This window comes from Nicotiana tomentosiformis, chromosome 11 (assembly GCF_000390325.3).
Source record: "Nicotiana tomentosiformis chromosome 11, ASM39032v3, whole genome shotgun sequence".
Lineage (NCBI taxonomy): Eukaryota > Viridiplantae > Streptophyta > Magnoliopsida > Solanales > Solanaceae > Nicotiana > Nicotiana tomentosiformis.
In genome coordinates, this window is record NC_090822.1 from 112773056 (window position 1) to 112798939 (window position 25884).

Consider the following 25884-nt stretch of genomic DNA (forward strand, 5'->3'; position numbering starts at 1 on the left):
TCCTCTTATAGTAAAATTACGACAGAAAACAGTGTCTCATTTCCATGTTAAAGACTTTACAGGATAGCAATGTTAAAAGGCTTTACAGGTTAGCACTTATAGCAGCTAGCAGATCAGTTCAGTTTTGGTTGGAAACAATAGATCAACAAATATTACCTCGATACAAAGGCCACAGTCCTGGTTTGTGCCTGACATGACAAGAATTTCTTTAATCAAGAACATCACGAGAGATATGCAGCAGAACCCAAAATGTAAAACATTATTTTGCCAGAACGATGAGAAAAAGAGGTATGGGGTGACAAATTTCTGTTGAAATAGTTCAAAATAGACCTCATCTCTTTCTGGTACCGGCGGAAGCCTGAATCACTATATACATGGATCACCATTTTGAAAGGCAGGTTGTCACTTGATAGATCATTAATTTTATGGAAGTTATAGTAACACTTGAAAGCAGCAGGAAAGCGCTTTTCCCTCATCAAACGAACCATTTCCTGGAGGAAGTGGATATATCCCAAATAATGGTTAACAAAGTTGATAGATAACTAAAATCTTATAACAATCAATCAGGTTTTTGGAATTAAAAAAAAGGATGACAACACAGTTAAGCTACAAACCAGGACCAATTCACATAGTTCCATGAGCTGAATCAAAATGTCAGTATTTTTTTTTCAACCAATAAGAGAAAAAGAACAGCCAGTGTATGTTAAATGAGAACATATTAAGTGATGACAAAGACGGGACCAAGTTAGCCAGAGAGAGGAAGAAACCAAAACGTCTAAGAGATGTATGAAATAAAAAATGCATAAAACTAGTGAACAGGAATATGACTGTCCTAGAAAACCATCTTCAACCTCAGGAAGGGACAAGAGGACGATGTGAAGAGGAAGATGGACTTATTGAGAAAGTGGAATATTACTTCCCCTCTTGTAACCACTTGTGTTCACCTCGACCAGGGAGGTATTTGTTCTTCCCTTCCTGTTGTTATGTGCAGCTAAAAGAAAGTGGAACATTACTTCCCCACTTGCAACCACTCGTGTTCACCTCGACTTAGTACGGTGTAAGATGAATCGGACATATTTATAGGTTCAAAAGTCACTTAAAATGGGGAGCAAAAGTAAAGCAAGTTTAAAACATCAACACCAAATGTACAACGTAATAGTACTCCTTTCTTGGTTAAATTGATTGCCGTGCTCTGAATTATAATCAAAGCTCACTTTCTCAATGGAAGACTGCACCAAAATACAATGAAACTGCCTAATCCACTTTCACACCTTCCCGACACTAGAAGCCTAACAACTCATCATCTCACTCTGAGAAACACCACCATACAATGGTTTGCAATTTAAAATTCATGTCAAACCAAACCATAGCATAATTAAAAAAGGAGAGAGCATAGAAGTAATGATACGAGAATGTGACAGCAAAACATGAAATATGCAGTGAAATATTTGAAATCCACAGTGTGTGCCAAAAATGCCAAGCCAGCTCAATATCCCAGTTACACAACTTTTTCTTTGAGAGAGCAGTTATTCTCACTTTCTGACGTCTCCAAGATAGTTGAATTGCAATGCTTTCCCATGTTCTCACTACTGTTTTTAAGCACCACAAAAGTGCCTAGGACCAAGCAAAAGTTGCAGTATGATTTTATCCTCTCAAACCGAAACAAAACGGCAAGGGTATTCTATGATTAATTAGATTCGGGTGTTTACATGTTAATCCAGAATACTGGAACCTCCTTAAACTTGATACTTCCACTATTATACCTTACCTTTGTGGTGTAGGAAAATGATCACCTTCATAAATAAACTTTGGTGAATGTTGTTGATATATATCTTCCCTTTTAGATAAATTATCTCCTATACTATGTTTTTGTCCTACATTACCTACTGTGTTTCTTGCAGGGACAGCACCAACCATGATTTATATTTCATACTGCGTCTGCTTAAGCGAAAAGATACACAATCGTCATGGTGAAAGCAATTATGCTAAAATGTGGTTTTGTTGAACATGCTATAAAAAGAAAGTGATCTGATACGCTGATTACTAGGGAAGAACTAACATATACGAATACTAGCTAGCTAGGTCTCGTTGTGAACACTGGTATTGCTATAATCTGATTGTGATAACATACGTGTGAGAAACTAATTTGGTTAGGTCAGTGATGACTATCATGATTTAAATAACCAACAATAAGATCAAGAGATAGATATTTAATTGGTTCTCTTCAGAGAAGTTTCCCAAACCTGCAATTTTCTGGTAGAAAAATCAGCAGGATGTGCTTGTAAGAACTTTGAGACAGCAGCTCGATCAGCATTTTTTGAATGTGAACCAAAATCTTCATCTCCAAACCAGTCCACATAATTCGGGCAGAAAGCTGTGCCAGCACTCTGAAGAAGTGCCTTTATTTGCTACATACGTAGAATAGACATAGAGTTAGGTACTATGATTACAAGAAATTACTCTTAGCTGCTGAACTGGTACATTATGTGACCTCATAGAAGATTACCAATACCTGCTTTTCTGATCTATTTGCAGCACAAATTTCACGTAGTGTAGGTCCCAGGTCCAAGCCCTCTGGAAAAAAAGAAAAACATTTATGTGCATGCAACAGCTACGCCAAAGTCCCAGACAAGTTGGGGTCGTCTATATAAATCCCCAGTGACCATGTTCCTCATTTAAATTATTTATGTGCATAAATACAAAAATTAAAACCAAATATCTAGCACCAACAACTACTATGCCGCAAACCCAAGTAAGTTCGGGTCGGCTATTGAATGCACGTTGACTATGTCACTCCATTTAGGCTCCTCATAGACCAATATTATACAAAATAAAAAGAACTAGGAGTTCTCTATATTTTTTAAGAAGCACAGACAACCAAAAAGAATTGGAAGTGTAGACTTGTATGTAACTGCCTCACATCACATGAATTGTGTGAGAAAGCACGGGAGAAAATATATTATTGATATTGGATACTCAATATAATACAAGAGGTCCTATTTATATCTATAGTCTACAAAGTACATATTACTCCCATTCCAATGTGGGACTACGCATAACTAACAAATTGTTTGAGAGAGGACATTACTATTTGCTTAGTACGACTTCATTCTGTTTGGTTCATCTGATGGCTGAGTCCTACTTGAGCCACTTCAACATTGAATCTTCATATTTTTGTTTCTATGATTGATGAAATATATTCCAGATGTACTTGAATTTTTTTCACCTTTTTTATTTGATAAGTTCAAGGTGTACTTGAATTTTTAAAGAAGAAACAGTTCAAAGTTGTTTCTATTTTCTAAAATTCTTGCAATAAAAATACAATATTCAGTTTAAGAGTTCTATTCACATCCTTTATGGAGATAATACCTTGGAATACCCACAATTTCAGCTGTGAGAAAGCACGGGAGAAAATATGTTATTGATATTGGATAATAAATATAATACAAGAGATCCCTATTTATAGCTATACACTACAAGGAGATATTAGTGCTCTTCCAATGTGGGACAAGACTACACTATACATATTTGTAAACTAACACTCCCCCTCAAGCCGGTGCATACACATCATATGTACCGAGCTTGTTACACATGTAGCTAATACGAGAACCAGTAAGAGACTTAGTGAAAATATCTGTTAGTTGATCATTCGACTTTACAAACTATGTAACAATATCTCCTGAAAATATTTTTTCTCTGACAAAGTGACAGTCGATCTCAATGTGTTTAGTCCTCTCATGGAACACCGGATTTGACGCAATATGAAGAGTAGCTTGGTTATCACACACTAGTTCCATCTTGCTGATTTCTCCGAACTTTAACTCCTTGAGCAACTGCTTGACCCAAACTAAATCACACGTCGCCATAGCCATGGCCCGATATTCGGCTTCGGCGCTAGATCGAACAACTACATTTTGTTTCTTGCTCTTCCACGAGACCAAGTTACCTCCTACTAGAACACAATATCCAGACGTAGAACATCTATCAAAAGGTGATCTTGCCCAATCAGCATCTGTGTACCCAACAATCTGCTCGTGGCCTCGATCCTCGAATAGTAATCCTTTGCCTGGAGCTGACTTAATATACCGAAGAATGCGAACAACTGCATCCCAGTGACTATCACAGGGAGAATCCATAAACTGACTTACAACACTCACCGGAAAATAAATGTAAGGTCTAGTCACTGTGAGGTAATTCAATTTGCCAACCAACCTCCTATATCTCGTAGGGTCTCTAAGAGGCTCCCCCTGTCCAAACAGAAGCTTAGCATTCGGATCCATAGGAGAGTCAATAGGTCTACAATCCATCATTCAAGTCTCCTCAAGAATGTCTAAGGCATACTTCCGCTGTGAAATAACAATACCTGAGCTAGACTGAGCGACCTCAATACCTAGAAAACACTTCAATCTGCCTAGATCCTTAGTCCGGAAGTGCTGAAGAGATGTTTCAGATTAGTAATACCATCCTGATCATTGCCGGTAATAACAATATCATCAACATAAACCACTAGATAAATACACAGATTAGGAGCAGAATGCCGATAAAACACAGAGTGATCAGCCTCACTACGAGTCATGCCGAACTCCTGAATAATTGTGCTGAACTTACCAAACCAAGCTCGAGGGGACTGTTTCAAACCATATAGTGACTTGCGCAATCTGCACACACAACCATTAAACTCCCCCTGAGCAACAAAACCAGGTGGTTGCTCCATATAAACTTCTTCCTCAAGATCACCGTGGAGAAAAGCATTCTTAATGTCTAACTGATAAAGAGGCCAATGACGTACAACAGCCATGGACAAAAAGAGACGAACATATGCTACTTTAGCCACGGGAGAGAAAGTATCACTATAATCAAGCCCAAAAATATGAGTATATCCTTTTGCAACAAGGTGAGCCTTAAGCCGATCAACCTGGCCATACGGGCCGACTTTGACTGCATAAACCCAATGACAACCAACAATAGACTTACCTACAGGAAGAGGAACAAGCTCCCAAGTGCCACTCGCATGTAAAGCAAACATCTCGTCAATCATAGCATGTCGCCATCCTGGATGAGATAGTGCCTCACTTGTAGACTTAGGGATAGAAACAATGGACAAAGAAGATATAAAAGCATAATGAGGTGACGACAGACGATGATAACTTAAACCGACATAGTGGGGATTAGGATTAAGTATGGATCGTACACCTTTGCGGAGTGTAATTGGTTGACTAAGAGGAGACAAGTCTGCATTAGGTGCAGAATCTTATGCGGGGCGTGAATCACCTGGGCTTAATGCTGGATGTGGACGACGATGATAAGTCGAGAGTGGTGGAGTTGCAGAAGATTGAACTGGATTATGTGGAGGAACTGGAGCTATAGGTGGTGAAGCTACAACTGGAGCTGTATGTGGTGGAACTGGAGCTATAGGTGGTGGAGCTACAACTGGAGCTGTAGGTGGTGGAGCTGAAGTGACTGAATCTCCAAAAGATGAAACTGGTAGTACCTCAGAAATATCTACGTGATGACTGAAGTATGATTGGGTTTCAAAGAAGGTAACATCAGCGGACATAAGGTACCGCTGGAGGTCAGGAGAGTAGCATCGATACCCCTTTTGTGTTCTCGAGAAACCTAGAAATACGCACTTAAGAGCACAAGGCGCTAACTTATTTGTTTCTGGAGTAAGGTTATGGACAAAACAAGTGTTTCCAAAGATACGGGGTGGAAGAGAGAACAAAGGTAAGTGGGGAAACATGACAGAGAATGGAACTTGATTCTGGATAGCTGAAGATGGCATACGATTAATAAGATAGCAAGATGTAAGAACTGCATCCCCCCAAAAACGCAACGGAGCATGAGATTGTATGAGTAGGGTACGAGCAGTTTAAATAAGATGTCTATTCTTTCTTTCAGCTACCCCATTTTGTTGAGATGTGTACAGACAAAATGTTTGATGAATAATCTCATGAGATTTCATAAACTGCTGAAATGGGGAAGACTACTCTCGAGCATTATCACTACAAAATGTGCGAATAGAAACCCCAAATTGATTTTGAATTTCAGCGTGGAAGATCTGAAAAATAGAAAACAGCTCAGATCGATTTTTTATCAAAAATATCCAAGTGCACCTGGAATAATCATCAATGAAACTGACAAAGTAGCGGAATCCCAAGGTGGAACTGACCCGACTAGGACCCCAAACATCTGAATGGACTAAAGTAAAAGATGACTCTGCTCGATTATCAAGACGCTGAGGGAAATGGGAGCGAGTATGCTTACCGAGTTGACATGACTCGCACTCTAGAGCTGACAAGTCAGATAAACCAGATACCATTTTCTGAAGTTTTGACAAACTGGGATGTCCCAACCGTTTATGTAATAAATCTGGTGAATCAGTAATAGGACAAGTTGTAGAAGGAAGACAAGATATGAGTCCATGTGATTTAACAAGGATAAGGTAATAACGTCCGTTTGATTCACGCCCGGTACCAATGATCCGTCCCGTACTGCGTTCCTGTCTAAAAACATGGTCATCAAGAAATAAAACAGCGCATTTAAGTGATTTGGCTAAGCGACTAACAGCTATGAGGTTGCAAGGACTATTGGGAACATAAAGGACTGAATCTAAAGGTAAGGAAGGAAGTGGGCTTGCTTGACCTATTGCAGTTGCCATGGTTTGAGACCCATTGGCCATTGTGACTTTTGGAAGAGATTGAGAATAGGAAATAGTAGTGAAAAAAGATTTGTTACTAGAAATATGATCTGATGCACCTGAATCAATGACCCAAGACTCAGAGGATGAAGATTGGGAGAAACCAGCCACGCTATTACCTGTTTGAACAACAGAAGCTATCTCAGAAGATGTCTGCTTACATGCTTTGTACTAAAGGAACTCAATATAATCTGCTAAAGAAACCATCCAACTATTCAAAGCATCGGTTCCCATGTTGCCACGAAATGTCTGCTTACATGCTTTGTACTGAAGGAACTCAATATAATCTACTAAAGAAACCATTCGACTATTCAAAGCATCGGTTCTCATGTCGCTACAATTTGTAGTAGTAGGGTTAACTTGAAATAGTGGAAATAAGTAACTCCTGGGAAAAAACTAAAGAAAAAGCTTGAAAAACACTGTTTACGGCAGGAAAACAGAACACTGTTCTGCGCCGGAAACACTGTTCACGCTAGAAACACTGTAGCTCGCAGGAATCTACTGTAGCTGACGGAAAAACTCAAAGTCGTCGGAATGAACAAAACCAGTGAGGGTAGGATCGGAATTACCAGGCGATCCTATTGTTCAACTGGAACCTTTTCAAAATCTGGCCAGAACAGTGCTCACGCGCCGGCGCGTGGGTCAGATCTCGCGGGAAAATTTTTTCTTTTCCAAGCACGTGAGGGCGCATGGACGTGTGTTTTCAGGTGGGGTTGACTTGGATTTGGTCGTCGGAGCCTGAGGAGTCTTGTGGTGGTGTTGGTTTTTGCACAACACCAACAGAAAGTGATTTGCTTACGGACAGCCTTCTAAGTCGCCGGAAAATTGCACGGCGAAGAGGTCTTTCTTCCCGGAAGTCGCTGGAATGATGCACAGCGACAGGTTTCTCACTAATGCTCTGATACCATGCGAGAAAGCACGGGAGAAAATATGTTATTGATATTGGATAATAAATACAATACAAGAGGTCCCTATTTATAGCTATACACTACAAGGAAATATTACTGCTCTTCCGATGTGGGACAAGACTACACTATACATATATGATATATGTAAACTAACATCAACAATTTAATAAACTCCCACGAAAGTATTCATCAGATATCTTATACTTTGATAACTATTCAAGATGTACTTAGATTTTTTATATTATACTATAAGTACTACCACTTTTTGTACGAAATATATCAGCCTAATTTTGCCCTCTCAAGCTCAATAAACCAAAGCTATTTTGTTAGACAAACAACATAATATCTCTTGTCCTTTTGAAATTTGGAATAAGGCCGAGTAAATTGAGGATTGTCGTTGTATCAAGTCTTACTTCTTATGAGAAAAGTATCTAATAGTCCGTCCTAACATTAATTTTGCTCCCCTTAAATAACCACCAAAAGAAATGTAGACTAGTTTTTTGGTTGTCCTATGGAGTGAAACAAGTGTAGCACCACGTTTAAATAAATTACTCCCACCAATTTATGTGATGCACTTTGACTGAGCACGGTGTTCAAGAAAGAGAGAAAGATTTTTAAAAGTTGTGGTCTAAAACAAACCATATATATTTGTGTGGCTATAAATCATCTCATTAAGAATAAAATTGGAAGTTTAAAGTTAAATTTGTTTCTAAAAAAATAAATGCATCATACTTTTTGAGACATACTAAAAAGGAAAGTGTATCACATATATTTTTTGAGAAGGTAACATGTTGTATGTATTAAACACAAAACAGTACATGGGTTGTACGGAAACCATATATACAAGTGAGCATAAAGAGTAAACCAGTCTAATTTCTAAATTTCTAACAGGAACCTAATGTGTCTAAGTGCATCACATATATTGAGACAAAGGGAAGTAATATAGAGGATACACTGAATGGGAAGCCTCAAGCTTAGTTCGTGCTTCTCACGATTCAACTTGGGTGTATTACAGGAAGACTAAGAGAACTAGGAGAGGACGAATAGAAGATACACTTCCAAAACACGGTCACAAGGTGATGTGGGTCACTCGTACTTGTTATTTAGGCTTCTCTAACCATTCAAATGAAAATTACACCACCTAACAAAACAATTTTCTCACTACTTCATTTAAGCATGTAAATAAAACATCTAAAACTCCAATAAATATCGGTACAGAGTTTGGTGAGACCATATAGGAAATAATCATCTTACCACCCTCTAATGGCGGAGGAGGAAAATCTTTCAGAACCCGTTCCATGTGCTCTGAGCTCTCATGCTTTACAATGCGAGCCACAAGGCCCTCCAAAATTTCACCCTGCACTTTTATATGGTCTTTTGATCCTGCACATCAAACCGAAGTATATGAAGGGAGAAAAATGCAACTTCAAAGACGAGCACAGACAACATAAACAAATAATGCAGATGTAAGCGAACAGATTAGAAAGAAAACTATGACTAGATTTGCAAAAGTCAATCGCAAATATACAGACAAATACAGACAATCAGAATGGGCATTACAAGATTGCCACTTAACGATGTAAATTTTTAGCAGCATTGAAAATTTAAAAGCACATGAAGCATTTTGCTTTTAGAGACCCAGTCATGCTCTAATTAATATGCTCTTAGAAATCCATAAAAGAACCAGACAAATGAAAGTGCGTATTAAAATAAGTAAACAGCAAAGATGCTATGACACGTGACAATTGTCTGTAGCAGGAAAATAATCTGACGATGTATGTGAAGGGCAAGGATTGAAGATAGATAAGGCCTTTGAAAAGCATAAGAGAGTGAAGAGAAGCTAAAAGGCAATAGGAAAATCCAGGGTAAAACCTTAGACAAGTTGTACCAAAAGTGAAGGCATGAGGGATCGGAAAAAAGAAATGTATGAGCTAGCACGACATAGAGATAAGGTCACATTAAACCTTCTTTTTTTCCCTTCTTTTTTTCCCTTTTGATAAGGTGATAGTTGTACAATATTCATGCATACAAGTGGTATACAGCAGTAGAAAATCTAGACCAAATATGATTCTATAGAAATAGTGTCCAATCATCTACCTTTCTCATCCTTTTGGCTAAGATCGAGTGTCCAATCATCTAGACTAATTGAAAACCCCGCAGGTGCTATGAAAGTTCACAAAAACAACAAAGATCTTCTAGTTTCTAGCGGAAATATCTCCGTACTTCTCCTTCTCTCCCTTCTAAAAGCCCAGTAAAGAAACAAACATTTGAAGGTGTTTGGCATGCTCCATTGCATGCCAAAAGAGATCGAAAGTTATATCCCACAATCTGTACGTTACTTGGTAATAGATAAATACATGATTCATTTTCCTCCCACCTCTTACACTTACCATCTGATATATGCTATCTTCTTTTCACTCATATTTCTCATATGTAAGAAGAAAGCAATGTTGTATAAAGTCCTTTGTTTTCCTTGACATACCCGTTTTTAGCAAGTGTGACACGACTATAGGTCTTCGTACAGGTTCTTCAAAATACACGGAAGCTTAAAGTTTGAAGTACTGTACCACATAACTGTCACAAGGAAGCTAGTCAAGTATAGAAAATATGATGAGCTGTGTGATACAATTAGATGAGGTAGGCTCAAAATCAAATGGAAGAACGCTATCTCAGTAGACTAAAATCTCTCGAGATCGATGCAACAAGAGTTCAGCAGAAGCAAAGAACCATGCGATTATAACTAGTTGGAGTTGAGCTAGTTATTCGCATCAGCGTGAGATTTTAGAACCTATAATTTGTACAGAAGAAAGAGACCTCAATAGAGAAATTCAGGAAATTCATTTTGTCAAACCCAAGTGTTTTGAGATTAAGTTGTAGTTGACTGATAGACTTTGATGAATTCTGAAAATGTTCAATGGTTTTAGTTGTAATATTATGTTCTAAATTCACCTTATCAACCGCTTCTAGATTTCGGTCATTGGTCAACTTTTTTAAAGTCAAGGAGAATTAGAATTTAGGTCACTTGGCTTTGTTTTCATAGTCAATTAAAAATTGGTAACTTAGCTTTGCAGCAATTTTCTGCAGTATCTCTTTATTAGGTCAGTGACCCTGCTATTCACAACAGTGATTTGCTTTGTAGATAATGGGACACCATGACAACAACATGGTATATGGAGGGGTTCGGGATATGTATGACACTGCATCTGACCAAACTCTTCCTCCATTAGATTACTTAAACCTCAAAAGTTATGTCAGTTCATTGCTTAAAAAACTTTTCCTTCTCCAGAAGTGCAACGACATACAATAAGTATAATTACAACTTTTTATTCCAACGATCACCTGACATATTTTAAACTACCAATTCCACCTTTTCCCACTCCAGACTAATGTACCAAGCAGTTCTGGTAGAATGAACCCCCTACCAGAAAAAGTTAGCCACAAAAAACTGGAAGGAGAATGTGTCGAACAGGCCATAGAAATGGTATGGAAGATGACCAATCAAATGAAACCAGCTGAACAATTTAAAGAATATTTTATACAATGTTAAACTTACCAGGTACAGAAATATCAGCAACTTCGTCAAGAGCCTGGCAAACGGTTGCTGCTGTACCTTCCTCGCTGAGTGCATCAAACACAGCAAAGAAGGAAGTCACAGATTTCCTTCATGTGGAAACAAGTGTATTTTTTCAGAAATAGATAATTTCTCATACCTCCATAAAGACAGAAACAGACCCAAACTTAATCTTCTTCTTTTTTAATGGAAATGAGACAATGTGAAACAACATGCCAGTGAAATTGACATTGAGAGCTAATTAAAAACATGAAGAGCCATCCGTATACAAGAGACAGAATCTTCCAATGATGGGATAAGAAACCATCTTCAGTTACTAAGAAAGCGATTCAAAATAGGTATTAGAGTCACCACATGACCTAGCTTTTCATGGCAGCCAACCAGAAACAAAGCTGCATTTCTACCAATTTGCTTTCTCGTATGTCATCATCAACAGGAAAACTAAGAAAATAATAGCATGTTCGAACTAAAGGCCATAATGCCATAAACCCAACGGTTGCTTGTATCACCTGTGACACTAATAGTTTTTAAATAAGAATGAAACCAGACATACTGAGATGCATACCTTGTTGAGAACAGCCATACATGATTGGTTGGTAGTCTCCATTCCCTGCAAAAAGCGATTACATCGGGAGTTGAATAGAACTTTGGTTTTCCATTTCCCAACTCTGTGACTGCAGTCACAACCGCTGTTCAAAGAAAGATTGGAAAGAGTGTCAGCAAAAGGGTGTCAGTCTAAAAGATGTTGCAATAGTCAATTACAAGCACATAACGATAAACAACCTTGTTCAGCAATGAACTACATTTTGGAATATCAGGAAACGTGGTGCTCAGACCGTACATAAATCCACGTTCTCATTTAACCTCCAAAACTATGAAGGTTTCTACATAGCAAGCACCTACAGATCTTTATGTTGTGATTCAGCACAACTAACAGATTTTCATCTCTTAAGACCAACAAATAGTTGAGAGCCAATGTTCACCCAAAAAATAGTCAAAGCACTCATTTAGAAGACTGAAGACTATTTGAACCAAGACATATGACCTCTTCCAAGGATATAATTTCATGGAGATGTTAGGCTTCCTTTTAAACCTTACCATAATCATCTCGTGGGCGTTGTCCGTGGTCCCCCAATACTGCTGTGACCAACTCCATTGATATGCACATGTGATTGCACTGCAACATCAAAGGTTTAGTAAGTCGAATTACAAACAATAAGTCAGAATACGAGCTGCTTTACAATGTTTTTGCAGCTAAATTAACAAAATAGAGTGAAAATGAAACATGACATGACATGATAGAGCAAAACTAACACCAGGTGAGAAACAGATAGAGCTCTGACAATTGGCATTCCATCAGAGTAATATTTTCAGAGTGATAGTTCCAAACAAAAGGTGATATCCCATCAATAGTGAAAGTATGTGACCTAATGAACCACGCTCAAGAGATGAAAGCACCAAGAAAAAGATTGCCACTGTAGCAAATTAAAATATAGAGAAAGAAACTATACCCACATAACTCTAGCGCAAGATCTATCCTAGGCAGCTGGTCATAGCGCAAGGTCTACTCAAGGCAATGCTCACACATAAGGTCTACCAAATCCCGTAAACGTATTAAGTGTCTCATTTCAGACTCCTTTATTTATTTATTTTCAAATAACCAATACTTCCTAGAATTTCAAGTTCAGGAGCATTTTCAGTGATGTTACAGAGTAACGGTTAGGCAAAATCCTAGAAAAGTCTAGTCAGAGTTATAGGAATTAAAGTTTTTTCAGAAAATGTATTGAGTATCCAACTCCTTGTTGGCCTACGGAATCCTTGAGTAGAACTACCTAAGCATCTACAAGTACCTGTAATGCTTTCAAAACCATAAGTTAAGCCATTATATACCAAATAGTTATAAGAGAAAAGGTCATTCCATAACGTCTTCAGCTTTTTTTTGGGATAAGGTAAAGTTTTATGCCTTTTGAACCATGGAGGTAACGTCCTCCAACTAAGAAAATATCTTCTCCCTTCACCCACAACTTTGGTTGTCACTTTCTTCCTCTCGATCAAACAAACTCTCTCAAGCCATTTCCCTTTTTGGTGTCAAGCCAGCAAATCCCAGGCTTCAACCTTGCAGATCCCAGCCTTGGTGAGGAGCAATAAATGATCATCAGGATTCATTTTACTAAGAGTTTCATCAGGATAATAGAAGTTCCATTCAAAAGCTGAAGATGAATTGTCTAGTTCTCTTTTATTTTTGGTGTAAACAAGAGTACTTACAAGAAGCTGAGTCTATTTATGAGATTTTAGATTACTTATGATAGTTTAAGGACTAGGAACTCAGGCTTTAATTCTCCTTGTAATTACATAGGACTACACTGCTTTGTGTAATCGCTGATTAATATATATACTAATATGATACCTTATCCAAAAAAAAAAAGGAGTTTCAGTTATCTGGATTATACAGTTTCATCTACTCACAGACGCTTGCATGTTTACGTAATGGTGGAGGTGCAGAAATTTCTTTGTTGCCAAGGATGCAAAAAAAAACCTACAGACTTCCATTTGTCTTTGGCAGCAGATCTTCTTTAATTCATGTGGATGATTTTATAACATTTTGCTTAAGTAATGAATAACAGGGTTGGAGACTCCACCTGATCTAGGCAATAGATTGTAGTTGGAGATATACAAATATTCACACGTATATAATTAGTAATCAATCAGCGCAACCAATTTGTTCTGCACATCAAAAAAAATATAGGCCATAAAGAAAAAAAGATAGAACAAGAGAGGAGATCAGAAAAGACAAGAAATTCAAAGGACAAATCTACTACAAGTAAAAACAACAGGAAGGAAATCGTAGAAATCACTTCAATACCTCAAGAAACTCGTTGAACTCTGCTTGCTTCTTGCTTGCTTGAGTACCCCATGCCTCACGAAACATCCGTCCAAGAACAAAGACACCAACAGCAGTGTAGCTACAAAATGCAAATAGAACAGCAAGCTTTAGTTGAGATTCAAAGAGTTTAACCACCATGAAAATTACCAGGTAATGGATGATCCAACTATATAGAAGGCCACAGAGGTTTAGAATGGATGATTTTGCTATAAATGGTGCTCCCAGGCCTATATCATTCTCTACACAAAATGAGAAGCATCGGTGCAGAACATAAATCCGTCGAGAAAAGTAGTTGATGAGTTTATTACACTTTAAAGGAGAAGAAGAATGTCAAGTGAAGTGCCTCTCAGGCTCCACCATTTTTTCAAAATAACACAGCCATGACTCCAGAAAGTTGTTTGAAGCAACAACCCGCTGAGCACACAATTAAGACTACCAAAAAAACAATAGTTACACCAACAACCTTCTTATAGAAAACATGAAAGCATCCGGATATTCAACTACTTGCCAATGCAGCCCCACATGGCTGTCAGGGCTAATATAAGGAAAGAATCAAATTACATAAGAAAATCAAACAAGGAAATGAATAAACATGGTATCAAAAAATTCAAAGGATGCATGACCACATTGATGAAGTTCAAAACTTTGCGCTAACCCTACATATTCGTAAAGAAGTAGAAGATGCTTAAAAATATATATGCGGTAGACACAAGTATACATACATATTCCCGAAGCTATTCTTGGCATATGCTCCACCCGCATGCCCAGCATACATAAAAAGAGATCCAGAATGCTTAAGTGAGACCTGAAAGAAAACTATTTCCCGCATGAGCAGCATAAAAACACCTATAAGATATAAATTTTAACAACTGGAGAAACAAACACAAAAAGAGAGTATGACAAGATAACCCAGCTACAGCGATAACCAAGGTAGTGAAAATGGTGACTGCATCTTTATAAATATCCAACTTGCTAGAGTATTGTTTTGATGAAGGAACGAGAATTGTAAGGTAAACTAAACCTGAAATCTGCATCGTTCAAGAAAAACGTACCTTCCCAATAAAAAGAATCAACAGAAATTAAATTCGCAAAACATCAAAAGCCAATCAAGCTTGAGTCCTACCTCCATTGTAGCCAAGTCTTTGGACACCATCTCTATCATCCTTGACCTAATCTGAAAAACCATACTACCATTCATGAATCGCTTCTCTTAAGCATCATGAACCACAGAAGAAAGAGATGTTGGAGAGATCGCTACCTCCTGATCAGACTTCTCATTCTCAAATTTTGGGTAGAAAGTAGCCCTTACTTGGGCTCTGGAAAATGTTGAGTTGTCTACAGTAAAGTTTTCCAATAAATTATCCTTGAATAATTTACTTAAATTAGCATTCTTTTGTTCATTTGATGTTTTTTCAGCTTCAATTGTTGGGGGTCCAGACACTGTTCCATATGCTTTGGGTTTCCAGATGACTTTTTGATTCTGTACAGGTGACTGGGTTGCTAATCCAATGCTCCCAACTTGAAGAGATACCACTGGAGCACTAGACTGTGCAACACCTTCACTAATATCCAAGGAATTTAGACGGTTGGTAATGGCTCCAGTAGTTGCAGCAGATACAGGTTCGCCATTTGAAGACGAGCCTGTTTCCCTGTTGGAACTTGGCCTCGCTTGCCATCTTTTCTCTTTATGACCACCCCTTCTCTGCATTTCCGAAATTAAAGTGATTAAATTAAATCCAAATCCTAGATGCACTTACAGACACATAATATGACAAAAAAAGGTAGAACAAGATTGACGGAAATGATACTCCACAACTATCTTCTTCTTTTTTGATTTTGCACCGGGTGTCCGAGTCTCTTTGAGCCCCGACTAATCCCGGGGGTGCGCAGGCCCTCGGCAAGGAGTTTCCCGCAAGTGCACCACGGTTAATTCAGGTTTTACCCAGTCCGATGGCCCTCAGAAATTGTTTGCACCCAGTGGGTTTCGAACTTGAGACCTTGAAAGGGAGCAAACCCCAAGGCTCAAGTCAATTGCCACCAGGCCAACCCCTGAGGGTTACTCCACAACTATCTTAGACCCTCCTAAATAATCAAACAACGAACACAGCTATACTGCACAAGAAGCTCGCAATATAAGGTGATGGTGATGATGGCACAAAGATAAACTAGTACCAAAAAAAAATTGTGACACCACTGCCATAGTTTGGATTTTTTAACTCGTCAAGAAATTACCAAGATTTTGACAGTACAAGCGAACCACAAGTAAAAGAAGGGTTTCTTATTTTTGGTGACTATAAAAGCACAGAACATAAACAAAGATTCAAAACAGAATATGAAAAAGAGAGAAAATAAAAATAGAACACACTTTGCAGGTTTGTTTAGCGTTCCTTCCTAGTTCCTATCCACTACTAGCGGTATGATTTCCATTCTCAAGAAACTATCGGATTTCTTTCCCTTAATGGCAATTATTGATAGATATGGAAACAACAGCTAAGCCTCAACTTGACCTGTACGAGCCTAGTGCTTCATATTCTGTTTGTTAAAGTAGATACGCCTGAAACAGGTCCATGAATACACTATTGGAGAAAGCAATGAACGGCAATAATAAGTACAGAGCTGTCAGTGAGGTAAGAATCATTCAACACCAAATTATGCAATGCAAAGACAGTTTTCCGGTGTTGGCTATCTAGTTAGAGAAGTGATCCTTAGGCTTTTGTTTTTGTGTTGCTCTAAATTTGCAGACATTGGTAATTTCTTGTTATATTTAATCAATAGTGGACTCCAAAGTACACTGCACACTAGTTTTTTACAAATAAGATTGAAACTTGGTGCCAATTAATCATCTTTTTCTAGATATATTTGAGCTTCAACGTGATAATTGATATTGAGCTTTTTTGACAGCATCATCAGGTGTAATAATTTTATTTTTCTTTCTAAATTTAATAAAAATGTCAGAATAACAACATCCAAGTTAATCAAAAACTCGCTCTTTTAAAATGCAATCTCATAACTGGAAATTGAAAAGCAAACGAAACCAAAATTAGAAGAAACAAGAAGGGGCAATATCAATATTAAAACTTGATCAACAACACAAGAAATAATTAACGATGTAAATACAACATGGTAATATACCTGATTGTTCGGCATGGGTGAAGAGAAGAGCGAGCTAGCGAACGTGAGAGAACGAGATTGAAAGAAGAGGAAGGTTCTAGAAGTAGTTGGAGAATGGAGTTTGGGGATGAAAGAGTAAACGATCCTATGCGATACCGACATTCAGTGCTAGAGAAAAGGAAGACTAAGCTAATATTTTATACAGAAACGGCGAGTAATTTCAGGGGGGAAGATTACCACCGCGTAGAGGCGGTCTCGAATCAATGGGTTCCAATAACTGAAGTAACACAGTTTTTTGCTTCTATTTTCAGGGTCGTTAGTAGAGGATTTGTACTTACTAGTCTTACTGTAGGCGGATTGCGCCTGTCCCTCGTATTAAGGAGAATCAACTTCTAAAAATGACATAAATGTGATGTATTTTTATAATATAAAAATTAATGCAAAATTGCAAATCCTGTTTAGCAATAAATTTAATGTCAATATATGGGGAAAAAATGCAAGTTCTAAAATTGTTATTTAGAGTGATCCGAACGAAAAAATTGGGACAACAAAAAACTACTTAGAAGGTGTTTGGATTGGCTTTTAAGTTGGTCAAATCAGCTTTTAAGTTTTTTTTAACTTTTTTCAGCATTTGTCAAAGTCAAGAAGTACTTGAAATAAGTTAAAAAATATTTAAAACAAGCCAAAAATAATAGGTTGGGCAACCTCAACTTATTGTTTTTTGACTTAAAAGTTATTTTTGCTGAAAAATTACTTTTTTTAAGTCAATCCAAACGGGCTCTTGGAATTTAAAATATAAAGCTAGCAAAAAAGTACTTTTATAACTACAAATTTCTATGGAAAATCATCCCTTTTGTAAAATATAATATGCTAAAACGTAAAGTGACATTAATTATTTCGTAATTTAATTTAAATTTTTCATTTTTTTTGTATTTAAAATAATAATTTATTCAACGTAGAATGCACTTATAAATGATAAAAAAGTCGATCATATTTCGTTAATAATTTTTGTATTTTTAATATAATATAGATATAGATTAAGAGATATTGCTACAGATTAGTACGAGATTATTTGATAATACATGAAGTGTCAATTATTAAGAAAAAAATTGTTCTTTTTTGGAGGTTGTTCTGTTTTAAAATTTCATACAATTTGATAAACATTTTTATTTTTTGTAGCAATTTCCTTTTGATTATGTCCCGTCGGTTTTACATTAATTTACCAAAGTGGGTATGGTTCTTGTAACTTCTTGTATGTAGAGAGTTCAAATATTTGAATTTAAAATATAAGGGTACTGCATGATTTCCATTATACAAATTGTTCAAATGTTTGAGTCATAAGGTGTTATAATTTACTCAAAACAAAAAATATTTCGATGTCATGTATAAGTTAATGAGAAGGCAATGTTGATTGAGAAAAGGTGGACGAATATTTAATAAACGAGAACCCGAATTTTTTGTTTGAATAAAGAAAATGAAATTGTGATGACCTGCCTTACTAAGCTAGGTAAACATTTCCGCCGTCAATTTATACTCATGTTCCCTTCCTTACTGTTCTTCTAGGCTTATACTATCTTGTCTGGCACAGTAACAATATAAAAGTGTAAAAAAAAAATTCTGTATGAAAACTTTTAAAATATTTTGTGATGTAACTTTATTATTAGAGTAATTTTATTTTCAAAAACATGTACTCCAGTAGTTTAACTATTTAACCTTTACTCGATTGTGTCATTCATTTAAGAAATGGGAAACAAACGAGCGAAAAATTGGTCGAGTATTTCATGAGGTTATATTGCTATCGGCAATAATTTCAAAACGAGAAATTTTTTATTACCGTGCAGGGAAAGAAGAAAATGTTTATTGAAACAGTAGTAAACAGCAGTAGCAATTTCATGATTATTTTTAGGAACAAATGAACAAAGGAAGAGGACATTGCTAGTTTAAAAATTATATATATATAAAATAAAAAAATAAAAAGAGTACATTGCTAGTTACTTTGATGGCCATGCGTGGTAAGTGTGGTTTCACATTTTGAGAAGCAAATATCAAGTACGTAAAAGTAAACCATCATTATCCTAGATAATCAATCTTATTCCATCAATTTTTCATGATTCTCATACTCTTTTGACATCAGCGGGGGAAGATATTAGTTTTCCAACATTCAATACACCACAAAAAAAAGAACACTAGAAATAGTTCGTCATTTTTCCAAACTTTCTTGGACCTTTTTATAAACAACAAAAATGTTAATGAAAAAGGAAAGGATAAGAAGTCGCAAAAATATGCCAATGTTACTGAAAGGCTCTGTAATTTTTCTCCTATCAACTGAACCCAGCCTAATCAAAACCATATAACGAGACTCAGCTTAAGGCTAGGCGTTCAATTGGGGTGCTTATATCTGTGATCTTGTAATAAATAGATCTGAGACTACATAAAAGTGTGTTAAACTCATCTTTACTGTAACTATTTCCTCCTAGGTAATCTATGCTTCGTATTATTCACAAAGCTAGGAAGGAACCACTGTGGCCATATAGATAATGGACATTTAAGGTAATTTGGCTGCAAACTGCAGGTGGTCAAGCTAGTCTATAAAGTCCTCTTTATCAGAATTGACTAGTGTAGATGCATTCTCTTCATCAGTGGAAACATCACTCATAATTGTATCTTGTATATCTCCGTCATCTTTATTTATGCGAGATTGGTCTGCTTCTGGTTCTGTGGCAAGAGGTCCTTGAGGATTCCCAAAGACAGTGCTAAATATCTGTCTATGGCATTCATCACAAAAGTAAAAATAAGTGAAATGACCCTCATATAAGAGCCTATGTACCATTGCATCTGGTAGGACTCGCTGCAAAAAATCACTTGTGGATGGTGGTACCACCATATCTTCCATCCCCTAATAAATTGAAAAGTTTAATTACTCACGAGATCGAGAAACATGTTGGTATATATATGTGCATTAATAATGAGGAATAATCTTTAGTAAGGGGAATAGAAGAAGTATCACAAAGAAGAGGATGATAGACCCCATCTAAAGAATATATACAGGTAAGAAAGAAGGGATGAACCAACCTGCCATACATGTATTTGACCAAGGAATCCACTCAAGATATCTTCTGTTTGACCGTATAGAGACTTAATCCAATGCAGAATACCTTTTCCAGGGCGTTTTCTCTGCACTTTGAGGTCTGCAGGGCTAAAACCCCAATTTGAAACCTGTAAGACAGCTTCCTCCACAAATGGCTTTGCATTCACTTGCCGCACCGATTCTTCTAGATCTCTCTGCCAGAACTCTTCAAACAATGGGTGTTCCACCAGAGCTTTATCCTGGAAAAATATGACATTCAGTTAATTGACCTGATAATATAAATCTGTCAAAACTATTCAACCACAATCTCAATGTATAACAACGTTTTTTGTAACTATAAATAGAGAGACCAGCAAACTTTGGTAATGATTTCATTTCTGTTTGAAAACTTTATTTCCAATTCATGAATCTAATAACATAATAATATGTGCACAGTCAACTTTGAGATGTTACCGTTGTTACACTATCCCATAGTTTTCTGACAAGAATCAAGGTTACTCACTCTAATTCCCAGTGACAAGGAAAGCCGTGTTTCGATCTGGCCATGGACTCCACACAGGAAGCTTCTACGGTAAAAATAAGGAAGTAATCTGGGAAACTTCCTAGCTAACGTATACATGACTTTCTTCTTTGTTGTCCATCTTTTCCACATTTTATTCTTCTCCTCCTTGGTCATTTTTGGTTCATATGGATTAACCATTGGAGCAACCATGACTGCACCTGCAAATTCAATCAGCACTTAGATTCAGCTGAGAGGATATGAAGAGAACCTAAATTTTGTTTTGCATCTCAAGTGCACCAGAATAAAGTATATATGGGGCTTTTGAAATCTTTGTCGTAAGCCTTAGGTGCAATGAAGTGATTGAAGAACCCTAGGGACCCAGAATCAAGAAAGAGCAACATCAGTATCTTGAGGACCTTTTTTCACCCACTGTAGACAACCAGTGACATTTCCAACTCCACAAGTATGTTTTAGGCCTTCATAGCACTTTAGTTTAATGAGCTCTATGCTAATTTGCACACTGTTTCACTCATTTGACAAGATTCATAGACTTTGGCAATACATCATTTCTTTGGGAATTGTTATGTCCACTTGGCGTTGAAAAGAAGCTATGGAGTTGTAAAGTCTCCGGCTGTCTGTGATAAGCTGTCAAACATTGAGTGTGACAGCAGCCACCTAGATGTCTCTATAAGTCAGTTGCAGGATGATTAAAGATCCTTGCATGCGCACTTGAGATGAGAATGACATACTGTCAACAAAAGCAAAGTCAAAGACCACCGTACCTGCAATCCTGTCAGGAATGTATTTAAGGGCAGCCCAAGCATGCATACTTCCACCAGAGAATCCCACCACCCAGAATTTGTCAGTAACATTGATAGCATATGACAAGTGTAGCATATCCATGGCTGATGATTCAAGGTTCCTAGAAGGATGAGGATCGCTTTCCCCGAATCCTGGAAGGTCATATGTTACCAAGCGAACCCCATAATCTTGCAGAAGAGAAGTCTTAATGCCGGGTATTCCTGCTTGTTTTGAGAAGGCAACAAACACACCCCATTAATACATATGAAAATGCTTGTACAAAGGACTTTCAAAATAAACCACTTTTACCTATGTTTGAAGTGAAAATAGAACGAACAGGGAGAAGGTAAGTAAATAAGCAGGGTGACCTTTTTTGATTAGGAAGTGAACTGATGGGGTTGCACATATTGCCGAAAAAGCTATTCCATCTCCTCAAAGGTAATTTGATTTACTACACCAATAATCAGAACCAACCAATCCTTTCACTCTTTCTATTGGTCTCCCCTTCCCTTGAACCATACAGAATGTTAATTGGAAAGGTTTTCAGGTTAAGGTTCAGTACAATACCTGCAAGACGGGACGAGACGAAAGAATGTGGGGCAATCATAGAAAATCTAGCCTGCTCAGCCGAAACACCTTGCTGATGATAAGCAAAATGTCTACCATCTGGGAGCAAAATTCGACTAGCATTTGGAGGATGTACATACACTTTCTTGACCAATGGATTTGGAGATATATCATCACTACTTACAATCAGTACTGCAGATTAGCTTCTGTTAGTAATATTATAAAAGAGAGGCATAGAAAAGGAGAAATAGCAGTCAGTCTTGAAAACATGAGGATATTTGCAAAAACTAGTGAATTTGATCAACAACAATGAACGATATCAAGTTATCAACCCACTCTAAAATTACAATTTTCACAAATTCTATTGGACCAGTGAGAGGAACTCGACTTTTTCTGTTCTCCACAATTACAGTGAGCATTATAATTTTAATAGGAAAAAAGACGTGAAGCTCAAGCAGTAATCATGCACAATATTTCAAGACACATTGCAAGTATGAATTGGTTGCAGCACCTCAATCTGTGCGTAGGTTGCGAATGGCCAATTTTCCTACTGCATAAGCTCAGATGTTAAAAGTTTAAAGAAGAAGCTGTATCTGTCTGATTTATGCAGACACTCCTTTCTCCATCCACATATATCAGACTCCATGAGCATAGTTTCTGCAGATTATTGATCAATAAGTTTCATTTTTATTCCTCTTATAACAGCCTACTTTGTTAATCAACTAGATTACTTGTGCTCCGGAACACAAGAACTCGCTTCCAAGTCAGGATGAAGATTTTATTAAATGCCCTAGACAATGTTGCAGGATTGACCAAAAAGCAGAGAATGAATCAACAAGGCAATATTAATCATTCTAAAAGCACCATCAATTGAATACCACAGTTATACAAACTTGTTCAAAACATTTCTGACGAGCGAAGACTATAACAATCAACCGAGATAAATCAATTCCTGTAAGGTTAAGAATGCAATTCTTTTTTCCTTTTTTTTTGGTCATCTATGAGAATTCAAGAAAAAGACGGTTTCTAACTGCAATCTTAATAAATACTGAGATTCAAACTCGTATATTACAGTTCTAACAGTCGCCAAGGTTTGTCCTCTTGAGACCAATATTAACCTGTCGTAAAACCATCCTCAGAGCCAAAATGACAATATATCAGTTACCAGATAACAAGCAACACCATATTGCATAGCCTAATTTCAAACTAGTCCGTATATAAGAAATATATGCGATCATAGTATAAATTTCCCTAGTTTAAGTTAATACGTTACTTCAAAATCAACATTACTAAAATCATCTCATGCTCATATTTGAAATTGTGTAAGCTCTTGAAAGGCAGAGAAAGTTTTCCAAAATGGATTTAAGTAACATACATTGCGACTTTACGGATTCTTCTAACTACTAAGTGACCTGATTGTGTAAAATATTTTTTACAGTTTTAGTGCACAGAACTTAAACTCTACCAAAATTCATCCTACATTCTCTCAAAAGCAAGCCATAAAAACTAAATTCAAGTACCTGAAAAGGCAATAAATAAGACAAAAAATATCACACTCCAAGCATGAGCCGGATCACGATCTTCCGGCAAGTATTCATTCAGAAAACTCAACCTCCGGCAAAGTTTATAACACGGCGCTCCAACTTTCCTCACGAGTACCGAATCCTCTCTGATCACACTCTGCTTCAACACATCCCTCACCCCTTTCCCGAACTCCACACTCATCTCCGCAAATCCTTTAGCAAACTCCACCGCATGAAATTTCCAGTTCTCAGCTTCATTACCTGCCGCCGCCGCTGCCTTAGCCACACCAATTCCGCCACCGACGGCGGAGTAGCTCGAATTGTACCGGATTTCGGTGTCTATGCCTTCTCTCCATGACTCGTTGACTTCAGACATGGAAAATTCCGTTTCAAAAACCGAATCGAAATTCTTCAACAGCGTAAACTGTAAGCTATTGCTCTTTCTCTTCTCTCACTATATACATATACACGTGCATATGTATGTATAGATTCCTGTATTTTGTACAAGAATATGTATAATTCTACTACCTTTGCGTGTATTTATATTAAAGTTAAGTTTATGAACAAATCTGCATGTATCTCTATCTATGAGAAATGCGTATATCACTATTGTGTTTGTATATGTGAATTGTGTTGAAGCTTTTTTGGCTTTGAGGTTTAAGTGAAGGGAAGAAGGGCCAAAGTGTAATTAGAGGAAAGTATAGGGGGCAGTAGGTAGAGGTTATTGGGTAGATAAAGGGCTGAGATTTTGCCACGTAAGGAAAGAGCGGCGTCAGAGATAGTGGAGTGGAGTGAGGTAGTGACAGTGGTGGGGACGTGTGGTTTTATCGAGACTTGAGAGAGTAACGAACGTTACCGGTATTTGCCGGTAAACTTTTGTTTTTTTCCCTTTTCTTTATTCTCTATGTTTCCGTGAAAACATTGTCGTATCATTTTTAGATTTTTGATATAGAAGCTATTTTGTTTTCTTTTATAAGTGAAGGTGTTTGATAAAACTTTTATAAAGAAAAAAAAATATTTTTGAATAGTTATAGTTTTTGAGAAACAGAGAAAAAATATTTTCTCTTTAAAAGTATTTTTGAGAAAAATATATTTTTTAAAATACTTTTTAAAAGTTTGGACAAATACTAATTAATGTTCATAAACGTTTTATTTAGCCAAACACAAATTATTTCTTAGTTAGCTAAACACAAACTATTTCTCACTAAAAATATTATTTTAAAAAATACTTTTTAAAATAAGTTAATTTTAGAAGTTTAGTCGAACAGGCTATAAAACCCTTTACACTAAGTTAATACAAAACAGAAAATATTAAATTAAACAAATTTGAATTCATAACATTACTGAGTTAAATTCTAGCTCTTTGTCACTGCACGACTAGACTATATCCCGGGTAAGGATAAGATTAAAACCCTTACGTTACATATGTGTATTTTTCGGTTCGAAATACATGAGGTAAACATTTTTTAATCAATTGTTACTTAAGATGTAAACACTTGTTATCACTTTTTGTTTGTTGCAAGATAATTAGAAGGGGGGGGGGGGGGGTTAAGATAAGATTAGACCAACAAGAAATAAATTAAAACAGAACTTCTTTGGATTAAATTATATGTCGATAGCGTAACAAATTTTAATACTATAAGTATAATTTAATTAATAACATATTACGCTACTACTTTATTTTCCATGGTAACATATCATATTTGTCGTGAAGAGCTACTTGTTCCTGTATATAACTTAACTTAAGAGTGGTGCAGAGAATTTAAATCCCAAAGTCTATTCCTTTTTCTTTTTTTTTCTGTTAAAGTCTTTTTCTTTGATCTTCACAAGCTTGGATGGGTTGTAATAAGTGGAAGTCACATAACAATCCTAAATGAAATGAAAGCAATGTGTTAACGGTTGATGGGTATATGGTCCTCCCTTACCCCTCCCCCTCACCCCTCACCCAAATAAAACCCCACCTCACGGCGTCCGTAAAAAGAGAGTTTTTTTTACTTTTAATCCGCATCAGAAATTATTTATATTTGATAATCATAAAAATATAAAATATATACATATATATATATATATATAATTTTTTTTTTCTGTTATTATTTTGAGGGATTATATAGTGTCATTTTCCCAAAAACAATTCTTGAAATATGGATTTGCGTGTTTCATTTTGACTAGTATAATCAGTATGCTTTAACTCAAACGTGGAAGTTCATAATTTCTTTATACTTGTACTTGAAA

The 25884-nt window shown here is 36.7% G+C and overlaps 2 protein-coding genes across 2 annotated transcripts in view; both read right to left on the reverse strand.

Moving 5' to 3' along the window:
• The window catches only part of LOC104089947 (tRNA ligase 1), a 35885-nt gene extending 18383 nt beyond the window's left edge, over nt 1-17502 (reverse strand). The window contains exons 1-13 of the mRNA XM_009594966.4: nt 17193-17502; nt 15319-15762; nt 15184-15234; nt 14783-14865; nt 14040-14139; nt 12275-12353; nt 11742-11865; nt 11159-11265; nt 8860-8988; nt 2513-2574; nt 2244-2408; nt 331-491; nt 157-188 (exon numbers count right to left, since the gene is read on the reverse strand). Coding sequence (XP_009593261.1) covers nt 157-188; nt 331-491; nt 2244-2408; nt 2513-2574; nt 8860-8988; nt 11159-11265; nt 11742-11865; nt 12275-12353; nt 14040-14139; nt 14783-14865; nt 15184-15234; nt 15319-15762; nt 17193-17333 — 1678 coding nt within the window. The 5' untranslated portion in view covers nt 17334-17502. The remainder of the gene's footprint in view (nt 1-156; nt 189-330; nt 492-2243; nt 2409-2512; nt 2575-8859; nt 8989-11158; nt 11266-11741; nt 11866-12274; nt 12354-14039; nt 14140-14782; nt 14866-15183; nt 15235-15318; nt 15763-17192) is intronic.
• Nucleotides 17503-19317: 1815 nt separating this feature from the next.
• On the reverse strand, nt 19318-24425 carry LOC104089936 (uncharacterized). Its single transcript, XM_009594957.4, has 6 exons — nt 23650-24425; nt 22130-22321; nt 21544-21783; nt 20762-20979; nt 20244-20498; nt 19318-20067 (listed from the first exon to the last, which is right to left on the reverse strand). The coding sequence occupies exons 1-6, from the start codon at nt 24026-24028 to the stop codon at nt 19753-19755; spliced, it is 1599 nt and encodes a 532-aa protein (XP_009593252.1). The 5' UTR covers nt 24029-24425; the 3' UTR covers nt 19318-19752.
• Nucleotides 24426-25884: the final 1459 nt, after the last annotated feature.

Excerpts from the sequence above, each read along its gene's own strand:
- LOC104089936 (XM_009594957.4), bottom strand. The coding sequence starts at position 24,028 with ATGTCTGAAGTCAACGAGTCATGGAGAGAAGGCATAGACACCGAAATC. Across the intron at positions 21,784-22,129 it reads CGTCTCGTCCCGTCTTGCAG|GAATACCCGGCATTAAGACT; the intron begins GTATTGTACTGA and ends CAAAACAAGCAG. Across the intron at positions 20,068-20,243 it reads GTCAAATACATGTATGGCAG|GGGATGGAAGATATGGTGGT; the intron begins GTTGGTTCATCC and ends TCAATTTATTAG.